The sequence below is a fragment of the Manis pentadactyla genome, chromosome 6 (assembly GCF_030020395.1).
Source record: "Manis pentadactyla isolate mManPen7 chromosome 6, mManPen7.hap1, whole genome shotgun sequence".
Classification (NCBI taxonomy): Eukaryota; Metazoa; Chordata; class Mammalia; order Pholidota; family Manidae; genus Manis; species Manis pentadactyla.
In genome coordinates this window covers 139,758,861-139,782,741 of record NC_080024.1, presented here as the reverse complement: position 1 = coordinate 139,782,741, position 23,881 = coordinate 139,758,861, and the positions used below count along the sequence as shown (strand labels likewise).

The 23,881-nt window shown below is 37.0% G+C and overlaps 2 protein-coding genes across 5 annotated transcripts in view; one reads left to right on the top strand and one right to left on the bottom strand.

Annotated features, from left to right (window-relative positions):
* The window catches only part of C6H18orf54 (chromosome 6 C18orf54 homolog), a 44,289-nt gene extending 32,394 nt beyond the window's left edge, over nt 1–11,895 (bottom strand). For 2 of the 4 annotated variants that reach the window (XM_057504191.1, XM_036918567.2), the window contains exons 1-5: nt 11,001–11,761; nt 9,021–9,349; nt 7,205–7,987; nt 6,725–6,875; nt 4,009–4,111 (exon numbers count right to left, since the gene is read on the bottom strand). In XM_057504191.1, the coding sequence (XP_057360174.1) occupies nt 4,009–4,111; nt 6,725–6,875; nt 7,205–7,987; nt 9,021–9,303 (1,320 nt within the window). In that variant the 5' untranslated portion in view covers nt 9,304–9,349; nt 11,001–11,761. The other 2 variants (XM_036918565.2, XM_057504190.1) reach the window with 2 other exon arrangements.
* A 1,590-nt stretch (nt 11,896–13,485) lies between these two features.
* Nucleotides 13,486–22,500, top strand: STARD6 (StAR related lipid transfer domain containing 6). Its single transcript, XM_057504339.1, is given in 3 exon segments — nt 13,486–14,989; nt 15,926–16,008; nt 22,302–22,500. Coding segments are annotated over 3 exon segments (372 nt in total). The 5' UTR covers nt 13,486–14,899.
* The last annotated feature ends 1,381 nt before the right edge of the window (nt 22,501–23,881 follow it).

Below are 23,881 nucleotides of genomic sequence, written 5' to 3'. Positions count from 1 at the left end.
CAACAGACACATGAAAAGATGCTCCACATCGCTAATTATCAGAGAAATGCAAATTAAAACTACAATGAGGTATCACCTCACACCAGTAAGGATGGCTGCCATCCAAAACACAAACAACAACAAATGTTCGCGAGGCTGTGGAGAAAGGGGAAACCTCCTACACTGCTGGTGGGAATGTAAGTTAGTTCAACCATTGTGGAAAGCAGTATGGAGGTACATCAAAATGCTCAAAACAGACTTACCATTTGACCCAGGAATTCCACTCCTAGGAATTTACCCTAAGAACGCAGCAATCAAGTTTGAGAAAGACAGATGCACCCCTATGTTTATTGCAGCACTATTTACAATAGCCAAGAATTGGAAGCAACCTAAATGTCCATCGATAGATGAATGGATAAAGAAGATGTGGTACATATACACAATGGAATACTACTCAGCCATAAGAAAAGGGCAAATCCAACCATTTGCAGCAACATGGATGGAGCTGGAGGGTATTATGCTCAGTGAAACAAGCCAAGCAGAGAAAGAGAAATACCAAATGATTTCACTTATCTGTGGAATATAAGAACAAAGGAAAAACTGAAGGAACAAAACAGAAGCAGAATCACAGAACTCAAGAATGGACTAACAGGTACCAAAGGGAAAGGGACTGGGGAGGATGGGTGGGTAGGGAGGGATAAGGGGGGGAGAAGTAGGGGGGTATTAAGATTAACATGCATGGGGGGGTAGGAGAAAAGGGAGGGCTGTACAACACAGAGAAGGCAAGTAGTGATTCTACAACATTTTGCTATGCTGATGGACAGTGACTGTAAAGGGGTTTATAGGGGAGACCTGGTATAGGGGAGAGCCTAGTAAACATAATATTCGTCATGTAAGTGTAGATTAGTGATACCAAAAACAAAGCAAAAAAAAAAAAAAAGGGCAGTTCCTGTGTGGTAACCTCCAACGAGTTCTACACAAGGGTATAAAGGGCATATAAAAGTGTAGGCAAAGGGTCTGTTTGTGCTTATACAGAGGATCAAAGCCTAATTGGGCTACCCCAAAAATGAACTAAGATACGATATGAAAAAGAACTTCCAACATCAGCACTCTCTGGAAGACTCATGCCAGAAGATGATCATCAAAAAACCCCAACAAAGATCCACGCACTGCTACAGCTGTAGATGCACTCATCCCACCAGTTCCTGGACTTGCCATGGGAATGAGGAAGGAGATATCTAAGCTGGCCTGTGCATATAGTAAAACAATAAATTTGACTGGATCTATACTGTTGGAACTCAACCAAGAATTAAGAGAACTGCAAATTGTAGCTCTCCAAAATCTTACAACTACAGACTATTTACTGTTAAAAGAACATATGGCATGTGAACAGTCCCCAGGAATGGGTTGTTTTAATTTGTCTGATTTCTCTCAGACTGTTCAAGTTCAGTTGGACAATATCCACCATATCATAGATAAGTTTTCACAAATGCCTAAGGTACCTAACTGGTTTTCTTGGTTTCACTGGAGATGGCTGGTAATTACAGATATGCTTTGGTTATGTAACTATACTCCTATTATGTTAATGTGTGTGCGCAATTTAAGTAGTAGCTTAAAACCTATTCATGCTGAAGTTACTGTACAAGAAGATATGTCAAAGAAATAATCAATCTTCCCATGTTTTCTTCCGCCTGCTACTTCTATAGCTTTTCTTCTTCCTTCCTAATTACAACCCTTAAATAGAATTCGTGCCTCATATCAAATTTACCGAGTATCATAATTCTTCCAAGTGGTAAAGATACCTCAAGACAAATGCTGGGCATAGAAGCCACAGGGCATAAATATGCAAAGAAGTAAAAAGCTAACCTTTTCAAACAATAAGGCTTCTCTCTCACTTACCAACTTAACATTTCCCTGTATGGCCCCGGAAGATGACTGGTTGGCCAGAGACGGGTAAGATTCCTCAAGGGAGGAACAACCTAAGACAGGCACAGTCGCAGGGGGCCATCAGGTGAGAAATTGGGGATCAACAGAGGTGAGGCTTAGAACCTCACCCCCGTTCTGAGAGAAATCTTCTGCATACGTGGATGTTTTATTGCCCTGGTCTAGCTTGGATTAACACATAGTCTACAGGCACACACCTGATCATCTACATTTGCTCTCTTACAACACTAAACTATGTTTTCTACCTTTATCTTGTATCTACCTACCACTTCAGCATTTTATTAAAAATAATAATAATAGAGAAATGTGGTATCCACATATAAATCAAGTATAAAAACCAAATGAGTATTCATATTTGAACTGACTGTTTAGAGTTCATAATGCATGAGCAAAACCGAAAGTTTCCGTGATGACTGCCCTTGTACTGTTCACTATGTAACTTATTCATTACGTAAGAATTTGTTCTCCATGTAAGAACTTGTTTGTTAAGCCTCAGAAGATTGGAGACTGATGAAAATTAGGCTTGGGGTGGATTAATGATTGTGCATTGAGCATTGACTCCCCTATACATAATTTTATTGTCGTTAACAACCATTTGATCAATAAATATGAGAGATGCCCTCACAAAAAAAAAAAAAGATACATGCAATTTAACATATTTCAGCATTTAATCTTCAAGTCTAGGGAAAGTTGTTGACTAGCATGGGTAGGATACTGGAAGTGAGTACTCACTGGTGAAGAAATTGAAAGTTAAGCATAATGGCTAAAAAGATTTTAAAGACATTCTGCACAGTTATATGAGCAAGGTGTAAGAAACAGGGTGTGGGATGTAAAATGGTGCAGCTGCTGTGGAAAATGGTATTCCTCAAAAGATGGAACACAATTCCTCAAGATTAAGCATAAAATTACTACAAGATCCTGTATTTCCCCTTCTGGTTACATACCCAAAAGAAGTTAAAGCAGAAATTCAAAAAGATATTTGTACACCCATGGTCATAGCAGCATTATCCACAATAGCCAAAAGGTGGAAGCAACCCAAGTGTCCATCAATGGATGAATGGTTACACAATACTTGGTACGTACATACAATGGAATATTGTTCAATCTAAGAAAGGAAATTTTGACACATGATACAACATAGATGAACCTTGTTGACATTTTGCTAACAGAATAAGCCAGTTCACAAAAGGACAAATATTGCATGATTCTTCTTTTATGATGGATTGAATTATGTCCCCCTAAAATTTCATGTTGAATCTCTACCCTCAAATGCAGGTGTATTTGGAGATACAGCTGTAAAGAGAAAATTCAAATTAAATGAGGTCATAAGGGAGGCCCTGATACCACAAGGTTATCATCCTTACAAGAAGAGACATGTTAAGAGTTCAAGGAACAGCCATGTGAGAGCACAAGTGGCTGTCTACAAGCCAGGAAGACAGTCTTCACCAGGAACATCACCAACCAGCACCTTGATCTTAGACTCCCCAGAAACCAGAACTATGAAAAACAAGTTTCTGTTATTTAAGCCACCAGTCTATGGTATTTGGTGTTGGCAGCTTGAGCAGACTAAGACATGTAAGATTCCTAGAGTAGTCAAATTCTTAGAGACAAAAAGTAGAATGGTGATAGTGAGAGGCTAAACAGAAAGGGGGATGGCGAGTTACTTTTAATGGGTACAGCATTTCAGTTGGGGGAGATGAAAAAGTTCTAGAAATGGACTGTGCATCATATCAGGGAGTTCATGATATATTATCATTGATGAGTTGATATAGTCTTAATAGAAATACAACTCTCCATAATCAACCACTCTATGGGAAAATACAATTCACTTTGTAATAGTCTGTTTTACATGTTTTCCAAAAGACTGTAATGACAATTTAGGTTTCTGTAGAGTTCAATCCCAGGTCCCTCTACTCTGGAATACTACAACAATCAGTAATTCTAGGAGTGTTGTTTTATGACATGTGTTGGAGAAGAAGGGATCTTGGTCACTTTCTGTTGTATAACATCCAACTTAGAAATTAATATCTATATACTAGTCACAAATATTCTTTTAATAAGTTAAAAAGATTTAACTTTACCCACCTGACTATCATTACATAAAAAGTCTTCAAGGAACCCTTTAGCACACTTTGCCTTTGAAATTTGCTGAGGACTATCATCAGAGTTAACAGGAACAGGAGATTTGCTAAATAGGATTTAAGGATACAAGATAGCAATTAAGTTCCCAATTTATAAAAATTAGTATATAATTGAATGGTTAGCATTTAAATGCAAACTGTCACCAAGACATAAACATTAAAGATATGATTCATATTGATGGTGCTTGGTCCCTCATCTTCTCCTAAACTGATGTCAGAATCTAACCCCCTCCCATCTCCTTGCTTCTCCTTTAAAGCTCTAAGGGAAAACTATAAAGAAACTGAAAAATAAACAAATAAGCTTTCAACTATAGACAATGCTCCAAAAGCTCTTTTGTTTGAAATAAGCAGTACATTTCTCTAATTAACATTAGTTACCTAATGGTAATACACAAAACCCCCTATAAGAGTTTCCACTGGGATGGCATTTACATGCTTTTCCACATCAAAGCAATAGGACTTCCCCTCCAGAACTGGCATTAACGTAGAAGACAGATTATAGTGGGAAAAGGATCAATTTTGAAAATAAAAATTCTGTGTTTAAATCCTAATCCTACTTACTATATGACCTTAAGTAAATTATCTGAATTTCAATTTCTGTATCTGTAGTCCCATTTATCACACAGAAATTGCAAAAATTAACTCTATGTACCCAGAACATTTAATAGATGGTATGTTTCCTTCTTGATGTTCAAGGGGTAGTAGAGGAAAATCCCTAGCAAAAGAATTTTCCCAATTCTATTAGTCACAGAGAATAAACCCATTCATTCTCTTCTTTATATATCAATGTCTTTCTAACTCAAATACTGATACCTAAGAATCTTTTTATAACATTTAAATGTCAAATGCAAATTTTTTTCTCAATAATTAACAGCACTTCATTACTGACTCGTTTGATTTGTAATTTACTGTGAGTTTTCTCTCACTCCCAAGTAGTCTTTTCTCCCACTCTTTACCAAAAGGATTTGTACATCTACCTTCTTTCATCAAAAAACATTTACCCAATTATGGAAGAGGAGTCCTGGGTGCACAGGGATTCATTATACTGTTGTTCTTTTCTTTGTTTAGCTTTTTAATTTTTTCCAACTTGTTGGAAATTTTCAAACAAAGCAATTATTTGGTTGTGGTTATGCTCTATCCTTTATTCATTACACCTTAAGTACTTCCTAGTCAATTTTGGTTTTGAGGACAGACTGATAGTTTGTTAATGTTACACTGAGATTAGGTCTATTTCTTCTTCTCACAATCCATCATTAACTTTATGTACAAACATACCCATCACAATATGAATTCAATCTTCCAAAAATCAACTACTGTATGCAAGGCACTAGGCCAAACCATTAATGATAATAAAAAAAATTAGACAGGTTAGAAGTTATCTAATTACAAAATGCATTAAATGTATTCAAATATTTTACTCTTAAACTTCTCTGATATTACTTACTCAACCATTTTGGTTCCAACTGAAAGCAAAGTATTGCAGCAACAGTACTTTACAAATACAAAGACCAACTGATAAGAATATAAGAAATTAGGAAATAGGAAAGATAAGAGAAATTAAGTGAGCTAATTATTAATGCAAGTTTTAAAAAAAAGAAGATATTATTGAATCAACAATTGAGAAATTAAGTTAAATGAAGAAAACAAATATTCTGGATAATCATCACCACTACAACTACAAGAGGGCTCATCCTAAGTCAGAAACTGACCTGAATACCTAACATTTATTTTCTAATCAATTGAATCCTTACAACAACCACACAGTAGAAGAACTTATACAATGTCTTGCACAAAATAGAAGCAACATGTATGAGGTCTCAGTAAGGAAATAACAGAGCCAGAATTCCAAACCAAAATTATAGTCATTGTCCACATTCAAAAACTATGTCTTTCAAATGAAAAGCAAAAAAAAAAGATCGAGGAATTAACAGACTCCATCTACAAAAGAAAGTTTAGACAACTGAAGATAATCATCAGAGCCTAAGAGAGGATATAGTTACCAAGAATGCCTTTCTGATGAGTCCCAGATGTAACAGCACTAAGAAAAAAAGCTTTCCTATATGAACTCCCAATTCTTACTCCACCCTCACATTCACAGGTATCTAGGTAAACACTTTTTATTCTGAGAAACTATGTCACAGAAAGGTTAAGCACAGATATGAAAACCATCTTAGAAGCTACAAAAAAATGTATACAGTAGACCATACAAGAAAGTGCACATCATTTAAGGAAAATAACAAGTAAAAGAAAAGGTAATAAGTAAATGAAAAGAAATGGTTTACTTTACTACATGGAGAGAATATAGAGGGGAAAAAAATAAATAAAAAGAAAGTTAAGAGTTTCATAGCATTCCTCTATCTGCAAAATAACTGTTTTTTGGTTCTAATTCCTCATATTAAACATTTATCAATATTTTATAGTGCAACAAAAGAAACATGTAAGAAAGTAAGAAGTTATATAAATGCACTTAAGATTATGAAACATTACACCATCTTGTGGTAACAAATGGAAAATGCAATTTAAAGCAAGCCACAATGAAAGCTATGTTCCATTGAATTGCCTTTTTATTACCATTGCTAACTATCATTATTTTTTAAAAATAAATCAGTTATTAACATGACTTTTTCATTTGGAAAACTAGTTTTTCCATTGTAACTTACAAAGTAACAGGAATATTTTCCCATGATCTTTCTGCTTCAAGTTTATCTAATGAACAAGGACTATCATCCTTTTTCATAGACTTCGGCAGTTCTTCAGTACATTGCTCTAGATTTCTTTTGGCCTTCAGAATAAGCAATTCAATTTTGTCACCTAATTTAAAAAATTACATTAATTCTTTAAGAAAAAAATTAAAGTTCAGTAATATCTTACAAAGGAAACAAGAATTCAGATCATTTGGACTATAACAGTATCTAAAACAGCAAATTATGTTAAAATGTGACATTTCAAACAAAGGAAAAAAGGGGAGAAAGGACATTTTCTAGTTTCAAAATGCTACATAAATGAAAGCCATAAGAGTACCAAAAGATACATCACCTGATCTTTACATCAAGAATAAAACATAAAAACTCTTTAAAAATCTAAACATAAGGTCAAATTTATAGCACTTTGATTCTTAAAAACAAAACAAAAACAATTACCATTGAATGGCTCTTTGGACTGTCCTGGGAGAAGTAGATTCTCACACTGACACTGGCTATGTTCAGAATCACATTTATATTCATTAACTACTCCTTTATCATCACTCAAGGATTTTGAAATGTGTGAGGGTTGGAAAGAATATTCAAAACAGTCAAGTTTATTCATAAGTTGAGAAGTTTTTTGTGCCTGGTAACTATGTCTAGGGGAACACTGATCTTCTTTAAATATTTTGTAAATCCTTTGACTATTTGTATCAGGTAGCAAGTCTTGATTGTGCAGCCAAACTGGGTATTTGAAATCAGGTATACTAGTTATCCCTGAAACATTAAGATCGGACTTCTGGCTAGTGAGCCATCTTGGGTAATTCTGTTCAAGACTGTGTTCTGAACTGTCCTTGAAAGATGATTTCTTGGGAAAAGATAAAGATGGCTTAGAAACACATTTATTAGTCTTATTCACAAGCTTTGGGTTTTTTAGCCTACCACACTGTTTTCCATTTTTATTTGTATGTACAGCAGGAGTAACTATGTTATCCTTGACCATGACAGTGAAGGGTCGTTGAAAATTTTGATCCTTTTCAGTGTCCGATGAACTCAGTCTTCCAATGCATTTCTTATTTTTCTTGCTAAGTCTGTGACCTGGTCCAACACAACTGAAAGAAAATGATCCATCTGCTGGAAGTTTTAATAAATCATCAGTTGTTAGACTAATGGAGTCTATGTCATTAATAGTCTGTTTTCTATAGAACAAGTAGTGTTTTTTGTGACCAGGATTTTCAAAAGCTGAAAAACAAAAGCATAGTTCTGTTTCTTTTTTATATCACATACGAAAATACTTCATAATATTCAACAGTAAATGAGAATTAAGAATCATTTTTGCCACTTTCCCTTTATCTTCTTAAAGCTCTGATTAAAAGAACAAAAGGGATGGGTTGATTAAATAGGATGTGCTTTTTCCTCACAACACTTCAATTTGTTTTAACCAACTTCTATACTTTTTCTCCAATCTCCTGAGTTTCCCCATGTTCTTTGATTTACGATTTCAATATTTTTCTTCTAGATATACCCAATACCCTAATACATTCATATTAATACATACTGGTCACTCAATACTGGATACAACAAAGGAAAAAAAATATGCTATTAAACTATGTGGAAAAATAATTTGCTTTCTTGCCTACTAACCTTACAATAGCATTAACACACAGAGCAAAAATGTTCTAATTTCCTTTTCTGGAATATATTGCCCACATCATCTAAGAGTTGAATGCAAACTTCCCCCATACTAGGGCTATTCCATAAATGCTCAATACAGTGTTAACTGGGTAATCAACAGATGCTTTTTCCAAACTTGTCTTCATGGAAACCTTATCAAGAAAAAACAACATTTTACGAATATTATTGTCCCACAGAATACAGATCAGGAAGGCTAGTGGGATGGTCCTATTGCACTTGGGACTGATCAAATATAAACTCAGAAAGGCTGAGATTTGTTTAAAGTCATGAAGCTAGTTAATGAAAGCTAGAACCACAAAGTCAGTGCCCTTTCCATTATGTTACAATAAAATTGGCTTAAGTGTTAGCCACCTGCTATCATTAATTACATTCATCATCTTCCCTCCAAGGTCAAAAGAGGTTCTTAACTGAAAATTCCTGAGAACTAGAGATTTACAGAATCATTTTTTTAAATCCAGATCTTAATATTAAAAAAAGTAGTTTTTACCCCCAAAAGACCAAAAAAGAAACACTTGTTTTCCAAGCTACCACACATCTCTCAAATGCTTTAAATCAGTGGACAAAAAGAATAAAAGCATACCATTGTTTGGTTTATAAATAGAGTTGGAGAATTCTGGTATATCAGCAGAACAGTTATCAATGTTAATCTTTCCCATGCTTGCATCAGGATACATTTGACTTAGATCGAAATCATCAATGTAGGCCTGTAGAGCCTGAGATGCAGAACTGTACAGTTTATCCTTATATTGATAAGAACCATCAGAGTTAGAGGAATTACTACCACTTAGGCTGCAGCTTGCTAACAGAGAAGACACTGAAGACTCCTGAGAACAAACTCTGTGTTTTGAATTTGATTTTGCCATGGCTTCCTCAAAATGGGTTATTTCTATTGATTTCTCTTAAAAACAACTGTAATACAAAAACAAAAGATTAAAGTCCCAATTAAAAGGAATAATAGCCATATGCAGAGAAATGACTAAATACATAAATTTTTATTATCTCCTTTAAAGAATAAAATTCATTATAAATCCTTTTTATGCAATACACGTTATAGATTTTCTATTATTTTAATTGTTGTGAATTCCTTCATTGATTAGAAACCACTTACTAAGCACCTACTATGTGCCTTTGAATTTTATATACAAAAATTATCTGAGAATATTCACAGAAAATACCAAAGGAAGAGTATTCACTTTTTTTTTTTTTAAGTCCTAAGAACTACTGACGTATAGTCTTTTCTTATGGTTATATATTCTATGACATCACAATACCTAACATTCCCCTATACAGAATATTTTTAAATTTATACACCTACCACTATACACTGCAAACAGGTGCTAGTTAAAACTTTTAAAGACATCAAATATAAAGTATTAGAAACAAGGAACAATGGAGAATATCCATGCTCAGTGTTGTAAATAGCAATATGTAAGTTTAGCCAACCCCTTCCCCCAAAAAAGATGAGAGAATAATTTACAATATTTATCTATAAAGAAATAAACTATAAGTTTACCATAAAACAAGCTAGCAAACACTATTTTCCTAAAATTGTTAATAATCGTTTTCTGACCTGCCTTTTTGTTACTACCCCCACTATTTTTCAATTCTTATGTTAAACAGATTCATCCCACCTCTCTTTTTAAGGAGACTAAAGTAATTAGGAAATTGGCTTAATGTATCCACCTTACTAATTTCCCATTATTAAATCCTGTCTCAGAGCAGTAATAGGTCCTATGTTTGAAAATCTAAGAAATAAAAGAATGAGAAGGCACTACCTCAGTATATGTGATAACATTCTTTTAAAAATTAAATGAACATAAAATGGATTTTCTGTACTAAAAATGAAAGATTAGTACCTGGGATTTAACACATGCTGTAATTAAAGTTAATATGCTTAAATTTTGGCTATAATTTTGGGAATGTTTAATTTATAACAACTTCTACATAACCTTAATAACTGTAAAATTTGACTTTATACTCCAAGTTTTCCACTTGAAGAAGAAAAGTCAGAATAAAACGTCATCCTGCCTCAGCATTAGAGCATGCACTTGCCTTTGCAGGAGAGCTGACAGCAGTCAGGCGAAGCAGCAGAACAGAAGATAACGGTTATTTAGCCACTTTGTGATATTAGCATACCTCTAAAGAATGGCTCTGCCCTTTCTTTACCCATCTCATTTAATAGTTTGAATTTTCTCAAATAAATATTGCTTGAATAATAAGCTTGACCAAACGTTTTCTCCCTTATTCGAACACAGTACAGGTTACTGATATGGTTTTACAAAATCTTAAAAATAAAACAAAACCCTAAAGGGGAAAACTGTTGAGGTATAGTTCTCAGTAAATGGGTAGTAACATTTATTTCAACTTACAGGAGGCAAAGGGAAAACCCACAAGTGAATTTTTATTGTGGAAAGTTTCCAAAGGTATACAAAAGTAGAAAGAATAGTTTAATAAACCTCTATGCACCCATCATCCTGCTTAAAACAATGAACATACCCAAACTTTAATCCACCCGCTTTTCCCCACGGGATTATTTGGAAACAAATCCCATATATCTTACCATTTCCTCCGTAAACACTTTCGTTTCCAAAAGGAAATCCATCATTCCAAAGAAGAGAATGTTAAAATGAATGTCAAGAAATTTCCACCACCTCTGATTCAAGAACAGAATGTTCAGTGTTAAGAATAGCTCACAGGAAATTAAGAACTTAGGAACAACAGCTCTGTTACTTAATGTTATGAAACCGAACGTCTGTTTATTCTCCAGCAAAAAAAAATGAACCTGAAAAGCGAAGACTGCCGGCGCCGCTGGACCAGAGCATCCTTCCCGCGCCCGAGGTTGGGGTCAAACCCCGCCCTCGTCTAGGACACACGCTGCCTGCGGGATTGCGGGATTCCGGCAGCCCCGGCAGGCACAGACCCGAGCTGCAGCTGGCCGCCTCCGCCCCAAACCCGTTATACTAGACAGCAGGCGTGAGCTCCGCCGGGGACGGGTTTTTTCCGAGGCGACGGCCCCAAAGCCCAAGACCCCGCCCGCTTCAATGGACGCCTCGAGTCCCAGAGAGGCCCACGTGGGTCCTCCCGTCCCGCTCCGCGACCCTCCCCTAAAGCTGTCCTCTTCCCACCCGCACTCTCCACACGCGCGCTCCCTCCGGGAACGGCTTCGCCTTTCCTCCCCGCCACTCTGCCTACAGCCCTTCCCTCGGGCTGTCAAAGCTGGGCGACCCTCGAGAAGACACCGTTTCTCAGACCGAACTCACCCACCGGGGCACAAAAAGAGAGAAAAACGCACACTCCCACAGTTCTCCGCCTAAAGTAAGGGCTTGTTACCTGACGGGAGACCCGACAGAGCAACCCCGCCCTACACGCCGCCCAGTCTCAGGATCCACTGATCCGCCGCTTGCTCCGCCGTCACAGCGGAGGGCGACGCCCGCGCTGGCTTTCAAACGGACCCGACATGGCGCCGTCTTGCGGTGCGCATGCGCAGCCCTCGGTCGCAGGGAGCGAGCAGGGCGGGGGGCGAAGGCTGCAGGGGAAGGGGCGCCGCGGACGTTAGGTCGCACTCCCTGCTGGGAAGTGTAGTTCCTCCTTCCTCGTCTATCTGGGATGGAGGGGTTGGCCCTGGACTACATCGAAGTCACCGCCCTTCACTCCCTCCTCGCCTCCGTCCCCGCTATTCGCAGGCCGACTGCGCTAGCGACAGGCTGAGCCTCCTTGGCCGGCTTCCCGGGCCTTACGAGGGGCCGGAGGCTCGGGGGCTCTGGCGGCGGCAGCCCGGGTCGACGCGAGCCGGCCGCACAGTCCCAGACCGTCCAGCACGCTCGGCCTCCTCGCCTTCCGCTCCACCCGCCAGGCTAAGACACCAGCTCCCCCAACCACTTCCTTCCCCGACTCCTCCGTGCCTTCCCCACACCATCCCTGGGACCGCCGTCCCGGGCTTCCAGCCGGACCCTCACGCTCAAAGCAGATGCGGGATTGTTGGAGGGAGTTTGGCCAGGGATGGGATTTAACAAAGTCCTTGGGGACCTTGATTCCCAGGGAAAAATGGCAGTGATGGATTAGGGACCCAGTCAGCCCAGAAAGAGGGAGATCATACAAACAAATGTAAAGACCCACTAACAACATGTGTGAACCCATCTATAAGGCCGGGACAGAATATGAAGTGTGAAGAATACAGTTTCAACCACGTGCTGTACCCAAAAAAAGATGCCATCTCAAAACTGGTTTATGTTTGTTTTCCACTGACCCTATGGATGACGATACCCTTGACCATTGCTCCACCTGAATATGTTCCAGTTTATCTGACATAACATCACCAGGTAATACGATGGTAGTCTTGTCATTTGTGCTTTCTTCTTCTCACCCTCTTTAGCCCACTAAATTTAACCTTCCCTTTTTCCTTAGCAAATGAAAAAGTCCAGAAGCTATAAAGTTCAGTTGAGTGATTGAATTAAACATGTTTATTATGGCAGTAAGTGCTAATGATTTGAAAATGGATAAGACAGAGTCCCAGCAGGAGTTCACACTCCAGTGATACGTTCCAATAATCTGTGCAGTTTCTAGATCGGTCAGTATCAAGTACGTTGATGATAGGAAATAAAGATTTTATATATGCTGAGGCATGCACAGGTCAGAGATCAGTCAAAGATTGTTAATGGGATGAGCTTAAAAAGTTAGATGTTTTTATCCACATTCCACCTACATGGCTTTTTAACCTTTCTTGAAAATAATCTCTTACAGGTTCTTTTCATAAACAGTAGCTTTAACATTTCTCTTACTACCTTTTTCTTCCATCTTGGAGCTTATATAGCAAATGTTTCCTAATGAGGACATTAAGTGTAAATAGGACACTGAAAAAATATAAAGGAAATTATCAAATATATTGACCTAATTCATGGATCAAAAAAATTGTACTTCCACTTTGTTCCTTCACAGGTTAAGAGAAAATGGAGATCTCTACAAAGATTTGGAGAAGAGTCCCAATAGCTATTAAAATTCTGAACTAGATCTATTAGGAAAGGTAAGGAAACCAAGAGGAGGAAAGAGGAGTCTGCTAGAAAAGAGGAGTTATAATGGTTTACTCAAGCTTTTCAAATATAAAGGTCAACTAGGGTGTGCCTTGCTGGAGAACTAAACAAGAGAAAATAGACTTATAATCCAACCTAAAGAGTTTTAAATGAGAGCTAAGGAAGACATGTTCTGGTCATTAAACTTTAAGAAAGTTTATTGAGTCAGCTCTTTGAAGAGCTCTTTAAAAGGTAGATTTAAGTGTGTCCATTTTAAGCAGAGAAGCTAACCCACTGAGAAGAGGTCTCACACTGTTTGGATCACTCTTACATGTGTTAACTCAATCCTTATAATGACGCAGGAGATAGCTATTACTATCCATAATCTAGAGATGTGAAAATTGAAGTTCAAAGGTTAAACAATTTACCCAAAGTCATACAGCTAGCGGTGAGTGGCAAACGCAGGATTTGAAGCCAGCTTTTAGTTGTCGTTCTTTGTACCATACCAGCCAGTTCCCCCTAACTGAAAACTGGATGTGGGGCCAAAGGACCAATGAGATTCCAGTTTCCTAAACTCATTGAGCTCAGAAACAGTATCTTACTCAGCTGTTTTTGCAAGCCCACCACAGTATGGAACCCCTAGTAGGGGTTCAGCAAATGTGTTTAAGCTGAACTGATTTGAACTTGATCCTGTCCAGAGATCCTGTCTAAATTTGATCCTGCGTTTAAATAAAGACACCAATCAAAAGGAGTCAGTCATTCATACTGCGGAAGGATGGTACAAGCCAAGGGAGCAGCAAATACAAAGATTCCAGTGTGAGGAGATGCTTGGTTGTATCTGAGAAACAGCCAGGAGGTCAGTATGATTGGAGCTAAGTGGGAGAGAAGAAAACAGGTGAGAATTAACTTTGGAGACCAAGCTAGGGATCTGATCACTGACTGCCCCTGCCACTCACTTTAAAAAAGATTAATTCCCAGGACACATGTTCAACAGATTATGATGCTTAACAAGAGAATGGAAACATGATTAAGGTGTTAGAAATAATAATGATTTATTGAATGACTATTGTACGTCAGGCAATGGTGTAGAACACTTAAGTGTGTTCTCATTTAATCCTCACATTAATTCTACCAGGTTAGGTTTATTATCTCAGAGAACACGGAAACAAATATTAAATAACATAGTTTACAATTAGTCAGTGGCAGAGACAGGATTTGACACATGTCTCTTTGACTCCAAAGCCTGCTCTTTGTACTGTACCACATTTTCTCATTTGAAAGACCATTAATAAGGAAGAAGAGATTCGTGCATGCATGCATTCAACATGTAATTATTGTTCATTTCTATGTGACAGGCACTGGAGAAATCGTAGTAAAACATAATACAGCATTTAAAAACATTTTTATATTATTCTACTCTTACATTCATTTGTTTTTAAAACTTTGCAGATAGATGGACTATAAGACACTTGCCCAATAAACTGCTCAAGAAATTCTAGGTTACAATCAAGATACATCAGGCTGGAAAGTGGTTAAAACATCGGTAAAAAAACAAATAGGTTTCAAGAGTTTGCTTTTTTTGTTTCAAAAATAAAAATGATACAAAAAGATGTGCATTGAAAAGTCTCATTCCTACTCATGTCCCAGTCCACCTTGTTCCCACACATTTCTATAAGGCAACAACTTTTTTTTGTTGTTGTTGCTGTGCAGTATTTTTTTTTGCTATTATTAATGTACAATTACATGAGCAATATTATGGTTACTAGACTCCCCCTATTATCAAGCCCCCACCACATACCCCATTACAGTCACTGTCCATCAGTGTAGTAAGATGCTATAGAATCATTACTTATCTTCTCTGTGTTATACTGCCTTCCCCCTGTCCCCCGACCCTGCTACATTATGTGTGCTAATTTTCCCCCTTATCCCTCCCTTCCCACCCAACTTCCCCAGTTCTTTTCCCTTTGGTAACTGTTAGTTCCTTCTTGGGTTCTGTGAGTCTGCTGCTGTTTTGTTCCTTCAGTTTTTCCTTTGTTCTTATACTCTACAGATGAGTGAAATCATTTGGCACTTGTCTTTCTCCGCCTGGCTTATTTCACTGAGCATAATACCCTCTAGCTCAATCCATGTTGTTGCAAATGGTAGGATTTGTTCTGTTCTTATGGCTGAAGAATATTCCATTGTGTATATGTACCACATCTTCTTTATCCATTCATCTACTGATGGACACTTAGGTTGCTTCCATTTCTTGGGTATTGTAAATAGTGCTGTGATAAACATAGGGGTGCATATGTCTTTTTCAAACTGGGCTGCTGCGTTCTTAGGGTAAATTCCTAGGAGTGGATCAAGAGTTTGTTTTTTAATAAGAAACCATTCATTAGGAAGACTTTTCTAAGCACTATTTTTTTTAAACCAAGAAAACATTTTTACTTCTGTTTTCTTTTTTTCTGAGGGTTTTTTTTCTTCCTGTATCTGAGAGCTAATGTATTTGTAGATTTTTATTTCCTTTGGAGAAAAGACAACTGTTTCCAGCAAGGCTTCTAAAAAATTCCATGGAAATCTGTGAGTACAATTTCTTATTTACAATCATTATTTTGAATTCAATGTCATTGATAAATCAAGAATTTAATCCTGCTTCCTTAGCTATACATTATTGGATAACAATGAGGAAATAGAAATTATAAAGTCACTGGTTGAAATGTGATACTCATAAAATATAGCAATTATATATTTTCTAATCATTTTCAAACCTGAAGGAATAGGGAGGGAAATCCCTTTTGATGAATAATTCACTAAGATAGGAAATTTCTAGTTTGAGAAATAATTACTATAAAAGTAAATTGGTATTTTCTTGCTAACAATATCTTATGGTCTTTTAAACACCCATCTTTCCATTAAATGAACCACTAAAAACCAGTTTACTTCCCCAACTTATTTTTCCTGCTGATACATGTAAATTTTTTCTATAAGCTGCTGTTAAGGATATCCTTGAGGATCCTGCTATTTCCAGTACAAGTACACAAAGGGAAATTGTGCTGACATTTTTAACTTTATGTTTAAGAGTTAGTCATTCATTGCTCATTATACCTTAATGCCATCAGATCATTATGTGTTATTGAGAAAACCAAATTTTATTCAATACCCTTTTATTTTTTTGGAGTCCACTTCTTTCAACTACTTCATTTTGTACTTCTTGCTCTTTTTACATCTGACTAAAATTTACCTATCTTATGCTTCAGTCCAGTGTTTTACCATGGGATAAAGCTAGTGTGCTTTCTCATTTTCATTTTAGTAATTATCAGGAAGATAATTCCTGCCTTTGTTATCTACACAATTAATGATTCTAATAGTGGCACTTTCAAAAATAGACTGATAAGGGAATGGGGAAGGTCAAAACCAGGTACACTAGGAGAATAAAGTTTTGGATATTATAGTTTTTTGATGCCTTACAGATCAAACCAGTGTAGACAGCAACCTATGCATCTAAGAAACCCCAGAAGTTGCTTATTTATTGTACAAACACTTCCTGGGTATTTATACACAAGGTCCAATATACAATGCCTAGAGCCATTCAAATAATAGACTCAATTAGACTGTTTTAAAGCTTTATTAAAATTTATCATAAGCTATTTTACTCTTACATGTTAAACTAAACAGACAAAAAAGTTGAAACTTCTTGTACTCACATTTGAAGTGAAATTTACAAACACTGTACAATAATATGTCACCCCATATCTTAGTGACTTACCAGACATTTATTATCTCATGATTTGTATGGGTCTGGAATCAAGGTGTAGCTTAGCTTTGTACCCCTGCCTCAAGGGTTCTCACAAGGTTACAGCCAGGGTGTGTGCCAGGGCTGAGGTCTCATCTGAAGGCAGCTTGACCCCCAAGCTCACTTACATGGTTGTTGGTAGGATTCAGTTCTTTATGTACTTGTTGGAATGAGGGCCTCAGTTCCTTGCTGGCTTTAGGCTAGATGCTTTCCTCAGTTTCTTGACATATAGGCCTCTCTGTGGGGCTATTCACAACATGGCAGTTTGCTTACTCTGAGGAGTGAGGGTTCTAGAAGAGAGCAAGAGAAAGAAAGAGCAAACAAGACAGAAGCCAAAGTCTTTCTGCAACCTAATCTTGGAAGTGAACTCTTTATCACTTTTGCAATATTCAGTTTATTAGAAGTGAGTCACTATATCCAGCCCTGACTCAGGGGAAGGGGAGTACCCAAGTGTGTGAACCCAGGAAGTAGAGGGGACCATTGTAGAGATGGCCTATCATACATTGGTTTTGGCAAACTTGATTCTTTTTTTACAGGTGAGCTATAGTCCAATAAATATTAAACACAGCCTCAAAATTAAGATTGATAAAATGTACATGAAACTCCATTTTGCATGCCTGTTTTCTCAAGCACAGCTCAGTGATTCTTCAGAAGGAGCATGTGACTGGAGCAGTTTATATTTTTCAAAATATATCTATTATTGTCAACAGCTGTGGCAGATATTTAGATTTTTACAAAGGAAATCAATTTGAACATGTTGGTTAGGTTGGTCTGCCTCAGTCAAAAGTTTACCTCCCCACCTCCTACAATAGAGTGAGAAGAAAGTGAGATTGCAGTCAAATCAAGGGGAAAACCTAAGGAAGATTAAAATTTTTCCAGTACTTCAAAGCTTCAGTGTTTTATTTAAAGAGTTGTAAATAATCCAAATAAGAAACATATGCACATGAATTTAGAATGAGCAACTGAAGATAAAACATTGCACGCTTTTGGGGGTATACGGCATGGTCTAATTCTGTTTGCCAAACTAGTGTCTGGGAGAAATATAATCCCCAAAAATGCTATGTGGGGGAAAAATGGGTTGCATTATCAAATAAAACTTTTCAAAACACTTCATTCTGAAGATTCACTGTAAGATTCAATCCTAAAGTAATTTTAGTAATTTTAGGAAAAACTATTTAACTTTTTAGGAAAAACTATTTAGAAACCTATTTAACTTTAATGCAAACTTTTCCAAATGTTTTTGACCAAGAACATGCTTGTAAAACATTGTCCTAGATTGGATCATTGATCTCAGATTTGGATTCTAGAGATGTCCTAATTGACTAGATAAGTACAGAGAGAAGTTATTTAATTTTCATTATCTCCCTACTACCATCCTAGTACAAGCTGCCATCATCTCTCATATGGATTATTTCAGTAACTACTAATGGACTCCATGGATACCATTACTCAACTGTACCCCATTCTTCATAAAGTTGTGTCTTGCCAGTAGGTTTCAGCCCCAGGAAAGTTCACTATGGATTCAATGTGACCAAAGAAAATGACAGTAAAACGTTTTTGCGGTGAAAGGGTCATACCCAACTTTATTTCCTTGGCGGCAGGTGAATCACCAAAATCCTGCTCACTCAGAGCAAGTCTGCATGCAGCACACTGGTCTCTGCCTCTGGGCCTCTCTGCCTGCACAGCCATCCTCTGGGCCTTTATCCTCAGCATAAGGAGGGACATAATAAAGATTAGAGCAGAAATAAATAAAATTGAGAAAAATAAAACAATACAAAGAATCAATAGAAGCAGGAGCTGGTTCTTCAAGAAAATAAGCAAAATAGATAAACCCCTAGCCAGACTTATCAAGAACAAAAGAGAGTCTACACACATAAACAGAATCAGAAATGAGAAAGGAACAATCACTACAGACACCATAGAAATACCAAGAATTATTAGAGAATACTATAGAAAATCATATGCTAACAAACTGGATAACCTAGAAGAAATGGACAACATTCTAGAAAAATACAACTTTCCAAGGCTGACCCAGGATGAAACAGAAAATCTGAACAGACCAATTATAAGCAATGAATTGGTAATCAAAAAACTACCTAAGAACAAAACTCCTGGACCAGATGGCTTCACCACTGAATTTTATCAAACCTTTAGTGAAGACCTAATACCCAGTTTTCCAAAAAGTAGAAGAGGAGGGAATACTTCCAAACTCATTCTATGAAGCCAACATCATTCTAAAACCCAAACCAGGCAAAGACACCACAAAAAAAGAAAATCACAGACCAATATCCTTGATGAACATAGATGCAAAAATATTCAACAAAATAATAGCAAACCAAATTCAAAAATACATCAAAAAGATTATCAATCATGATCAGGTAGGATTTATTACAGGTATGCAAGGATGGTACAATACTCAAAAATCCATCAACATCATACAACACATCAACAAAAAGAAGGACAAAAACCACATGCTCATCTTCATAGATGCAGAAAAAGCATTTGACAAAATTCAACATCCATTCATGGCAAAAACTCTCAACAAAATGGGTATAAGGGCAAGTACCTCAACATGATAAAGGCCATACATGACAAACCCACAGTCAACATCATACTAAACAGCAAGAAGCTGAAAGCTTTTCCTTTAAGATCAGGAACAAGACAAGGAAGCCCACTTTCCCACTTTTATTCAACATAATTCTGGAGGTGCTAGCCACAGCAATCAGACAACACAAAGAAATAAAAGGCATCCATATTGGTAAGGAAGAAGTCTAATTCTCACTGTTTGCAGATGACATGATATTGTACATAAAAAATCCCTAAAGAATCCACTCTAAAACTACTAGATCTAATATCTGAATTCAGCAAAGTTGCAGGATACAGAACTAATACACAGAAATATGTTGCATTCTTATACACTAATGATGAACTAACAGAAAGAGAAATCAGGAAAACAATTCCATTCACAATTGCATCAAAAAGAATAAAATACTTAGGAATAAACCTAACCAAGGAAGTGAAAGACTTATACCCTGAAAACTACAAGACACTCATGAGAAAATTAGAGAAGATACCAATAAATAGAAATACATCCCATGCTCATGAATAGGAAGAATTGATATCGTCAAAATGGCCATCCTGCCTAAAGCAATCTATAGATTCAATACCAACAGCATTCTTCAACAAACTAGAGCAAATAGTCTAAAAATCATATGAAACCACAAAAGACCCTGAATAGCCAAAGCAATCCTGAGAAGGAAGAATAAAGCTGGGGGGATTACACTCCCTGACTTCATGCGCTACTAAAAAGCCACAGTAATCAAGAACAGACCCATAGACCAATGGAAAAGACTAAAGAGCCCAAATATAAACCCAAGCATATATGGTCAATTAATACATGATAAAGGAGCCATGGATATACAATGGGAAATGACAGCCTCTTCAACTGGTGTTGGCAAAACTGGACAGTTATATGCAAGAAAATGAAATTGGATTATTGTCTAACCCCATACACAAAAGCAAACTCAAAATGGATCAAAGACCTGGATGTAAGTCATGAAACCATAAAACTTTTAGAGGAAAACATAGGCAAAAATCTCCTGAATATAAACATGGGCAACTTTTTTTCTGTGGATTGATATTACAAATAAAATGAGATAGCATTTAATATCAAGTTTACTCCTACTTTACATTTTTATAAACGTAAGCACTCAGAAACTTTGTTTACAGAAGTAAGTGAGTTAAAATGGAAAGAATATAATTCTAGCAGTATCATTCAATCCCATGAAATTCTTCTGGGTTATGTACTATAAATTACATAGGGATCTCAATCAAAAACTATGTTTAATGACCTATCAGCTGACAATTCAACTAGATCCTTAAATTTTCTTGAAAGCAAAGAACTGACAACATGACTTGGTAATTATTTATTATGAAGTCATTAGTTGCTTGCCTTCTCAGCTCACTTCCAGTTGATCAAATTTCCCCTTCAGCATCTCAAAGATTTTTGTAAGCCAGGGAAAGCACCCTACTACTGTTTGTGGGGATGACAGGTATAATTTTATTCTGTAAATCAACATAAGGATGATGTGAAGAGGCTTGTGAGAAAGGATAAGCTGATATCTCCATCGGTGATATGTTCTCAGCTCAGTTTAAGGATAAGGTACATATGGAAGTTATAGATTTGAATATTTATTCCCTCAAATGTTATTCATCCTCTCATACCCCTTGGAAAGTCTTCACGTACTGCAGTTTGAAAATCCTGGTCTAGAATATAAAAATATAGTATGTTCTTAGAGGACAATTTGGAGATAACATTTCAAAATGTTAAGTGCACAAAACCTAGAAATTCTATGTAAATTCTTATAAAAGTACAAATGGATACATTCCAAAGATGTTTCATTGTAGCTTTATTTATAATAGCAAAAAGAAATAACCCAAGTGATAATCTATAAAGGGCTGGTTAAATAGAGTATTAAATACTCTATGCGGTTATGTAGAACAACTAAGCAGATATGTAAGTATTGACACAAAAAAAGTTGTATGATATCCTACTAAGAGGAAAATAAAACTGGTTGCAGAAAAATGAATATATATTTTTCTAAAACCAAAAATGTATATGTGTGGTAGGTATACATATGTGTATATGTGTATATATATATATATGTGTATACTTTCTTGTATATATACATAGACAATCATCTGAAAAAATACAGTCGGAACTATAAATAGTGATTATCTCAGAACAGAATGAGGGTAATATGAGAATTCTGTATTGTTTAAATTTTCAGAATCATATATTACTTTTGTAACTCAGAAAAGTAAGATGACAAAAAGGAAAAGTTGACTAAAGTTGAAGACTTTAAGAAATAGTCTACTTAATATTTTTATGTAAAATGTTTATGAATGTGCAAATCACTCTACCCTTTTTTTCCTTCTTTCTTCAGTAACTATTTATCTTAGGTATCCTGTTTATTCTAGGTACAAGCCCTATGAAGGGAATCAAGTGGTGAATAAGACAAGAATCCTACTTTCCATAAGCTTGGAAATTCAATAGATAAATCTAAAAATTCTTTATATTTTTCAACTCTTCCTTTGTTTACAGGAACCCAGCACATTCCAAACTAGTGATGTTGGTCCAGACAATAATTGAAGAAATCATGCCTTCCAACTTAGTAAGCTTCATCCTCAATGCAAAAGATGGAATAAAGACACACAAAGCTGCATCAGGATGAGGATGGCATCATAAAGGTCATTAATCATTCCTAAAGAGGAAATGAACCCATTTAACATGAGGCCATATAAAATCATGTGGGGCAGTTATTACAGTTTACTTTGAAGTCAATATGCATAAATACTGTTATTTATGCTTGCCTTCTCAGCTCACTTCCATTTGATCAAATTTCCCCTTCAGCATCTCAAGAATACTGTCTAAACTATTCTAGACAGTATTCTTGTACAAATTACTAGAGGTACTTTGTGAAAATAAGAACTCATAGTTGTACAAGAGAACAGCATTAAATAATTTTTAATCCCATATAAAAATGATTTTAAATAACAAGTGTTCTTAATGTACTTCTATTTTTGCTTTTTTCCCCTAGAAATGTTCTGCAGAAGAATCAATAAGAAAACATATACAGTTAGAGGTCAGCATTAATTAAAGATTAAAAATATATTTTAAATTGTTTTTCTTTCACTTACTGTTTAAACTGATAATTATAGGAAATGAACATAAAAACTGAAAAGAATTCTACTAGAATGGATGATGAATGAAATCTGGAATTTAAAATCGAATGAGGCATGAATCAGTTTCTGGTTCTGCCCAAGATGTAGTTGCCCATTCCTCCCAAGTCCATCCTTTTAAACTAAAAGACCCTGCACATAACACGACAAGCAAGTATAGGAAGACAAGCATAGGTGGAAAGGAGGTGACAAACCGGCCTTGGGGAGCTTGGAACTTGAGGACTGACCCAGTAGGGAGTTCTCTGCGTTTCCTTATTGCCTCCCGTGTATTCCAGACAGGGCACTGCGGAGGCCTCCATCCTGGAACCACCAACAGGCAGGAACAACAGAAAACTTCAAGAAAAGGTCTATTCCTCCCAGCCATCAGAGTGGCTATGAGCAAAAGGGTGGCCTAACAGAACAAAACTCTTTTGACAACGCCCACCTATACCAGCCAAACATCAACCTAAAAACTGCACCCACCTCACCCCGTGGTTTCAGTCGGGCAAAGTGGAGAGATGATCTTTCATCCCACAGCAGCAGGTGGTGGTATCCGACACCCCCACCCTGTGGTGTCAGCAGGGTTGAGCAGGGGGCTGATCTTCCATCTTCTCCCTGGCAAAGCACACAGCATTCTGATTACCCTTCCAGGTGGCGTAGGCTTCTCAAGCAGGGAGCTGATTTTCGATCTTCCTCCCAGTAGAAGCAGGTAGTGGTGCTTTGATATCCCTGCTGGGGTGCTGTCAGCAGAGTCCAGTGGCAAAGCGAGCTTCTACCCCCACCTGGCAGCAGCAAGACTTCACCAGCTCGTGCACGGAAGGGCTGGTCACTACTCAGCTTCACAGTCCACCCCCGGCCCGCAGTGCTCCCAAGGTCCAGCAGGATGCTCAGCCCCTACCCCCACCCAGCATCAATGGCTTCCCCCTGCAGAGTGATGAA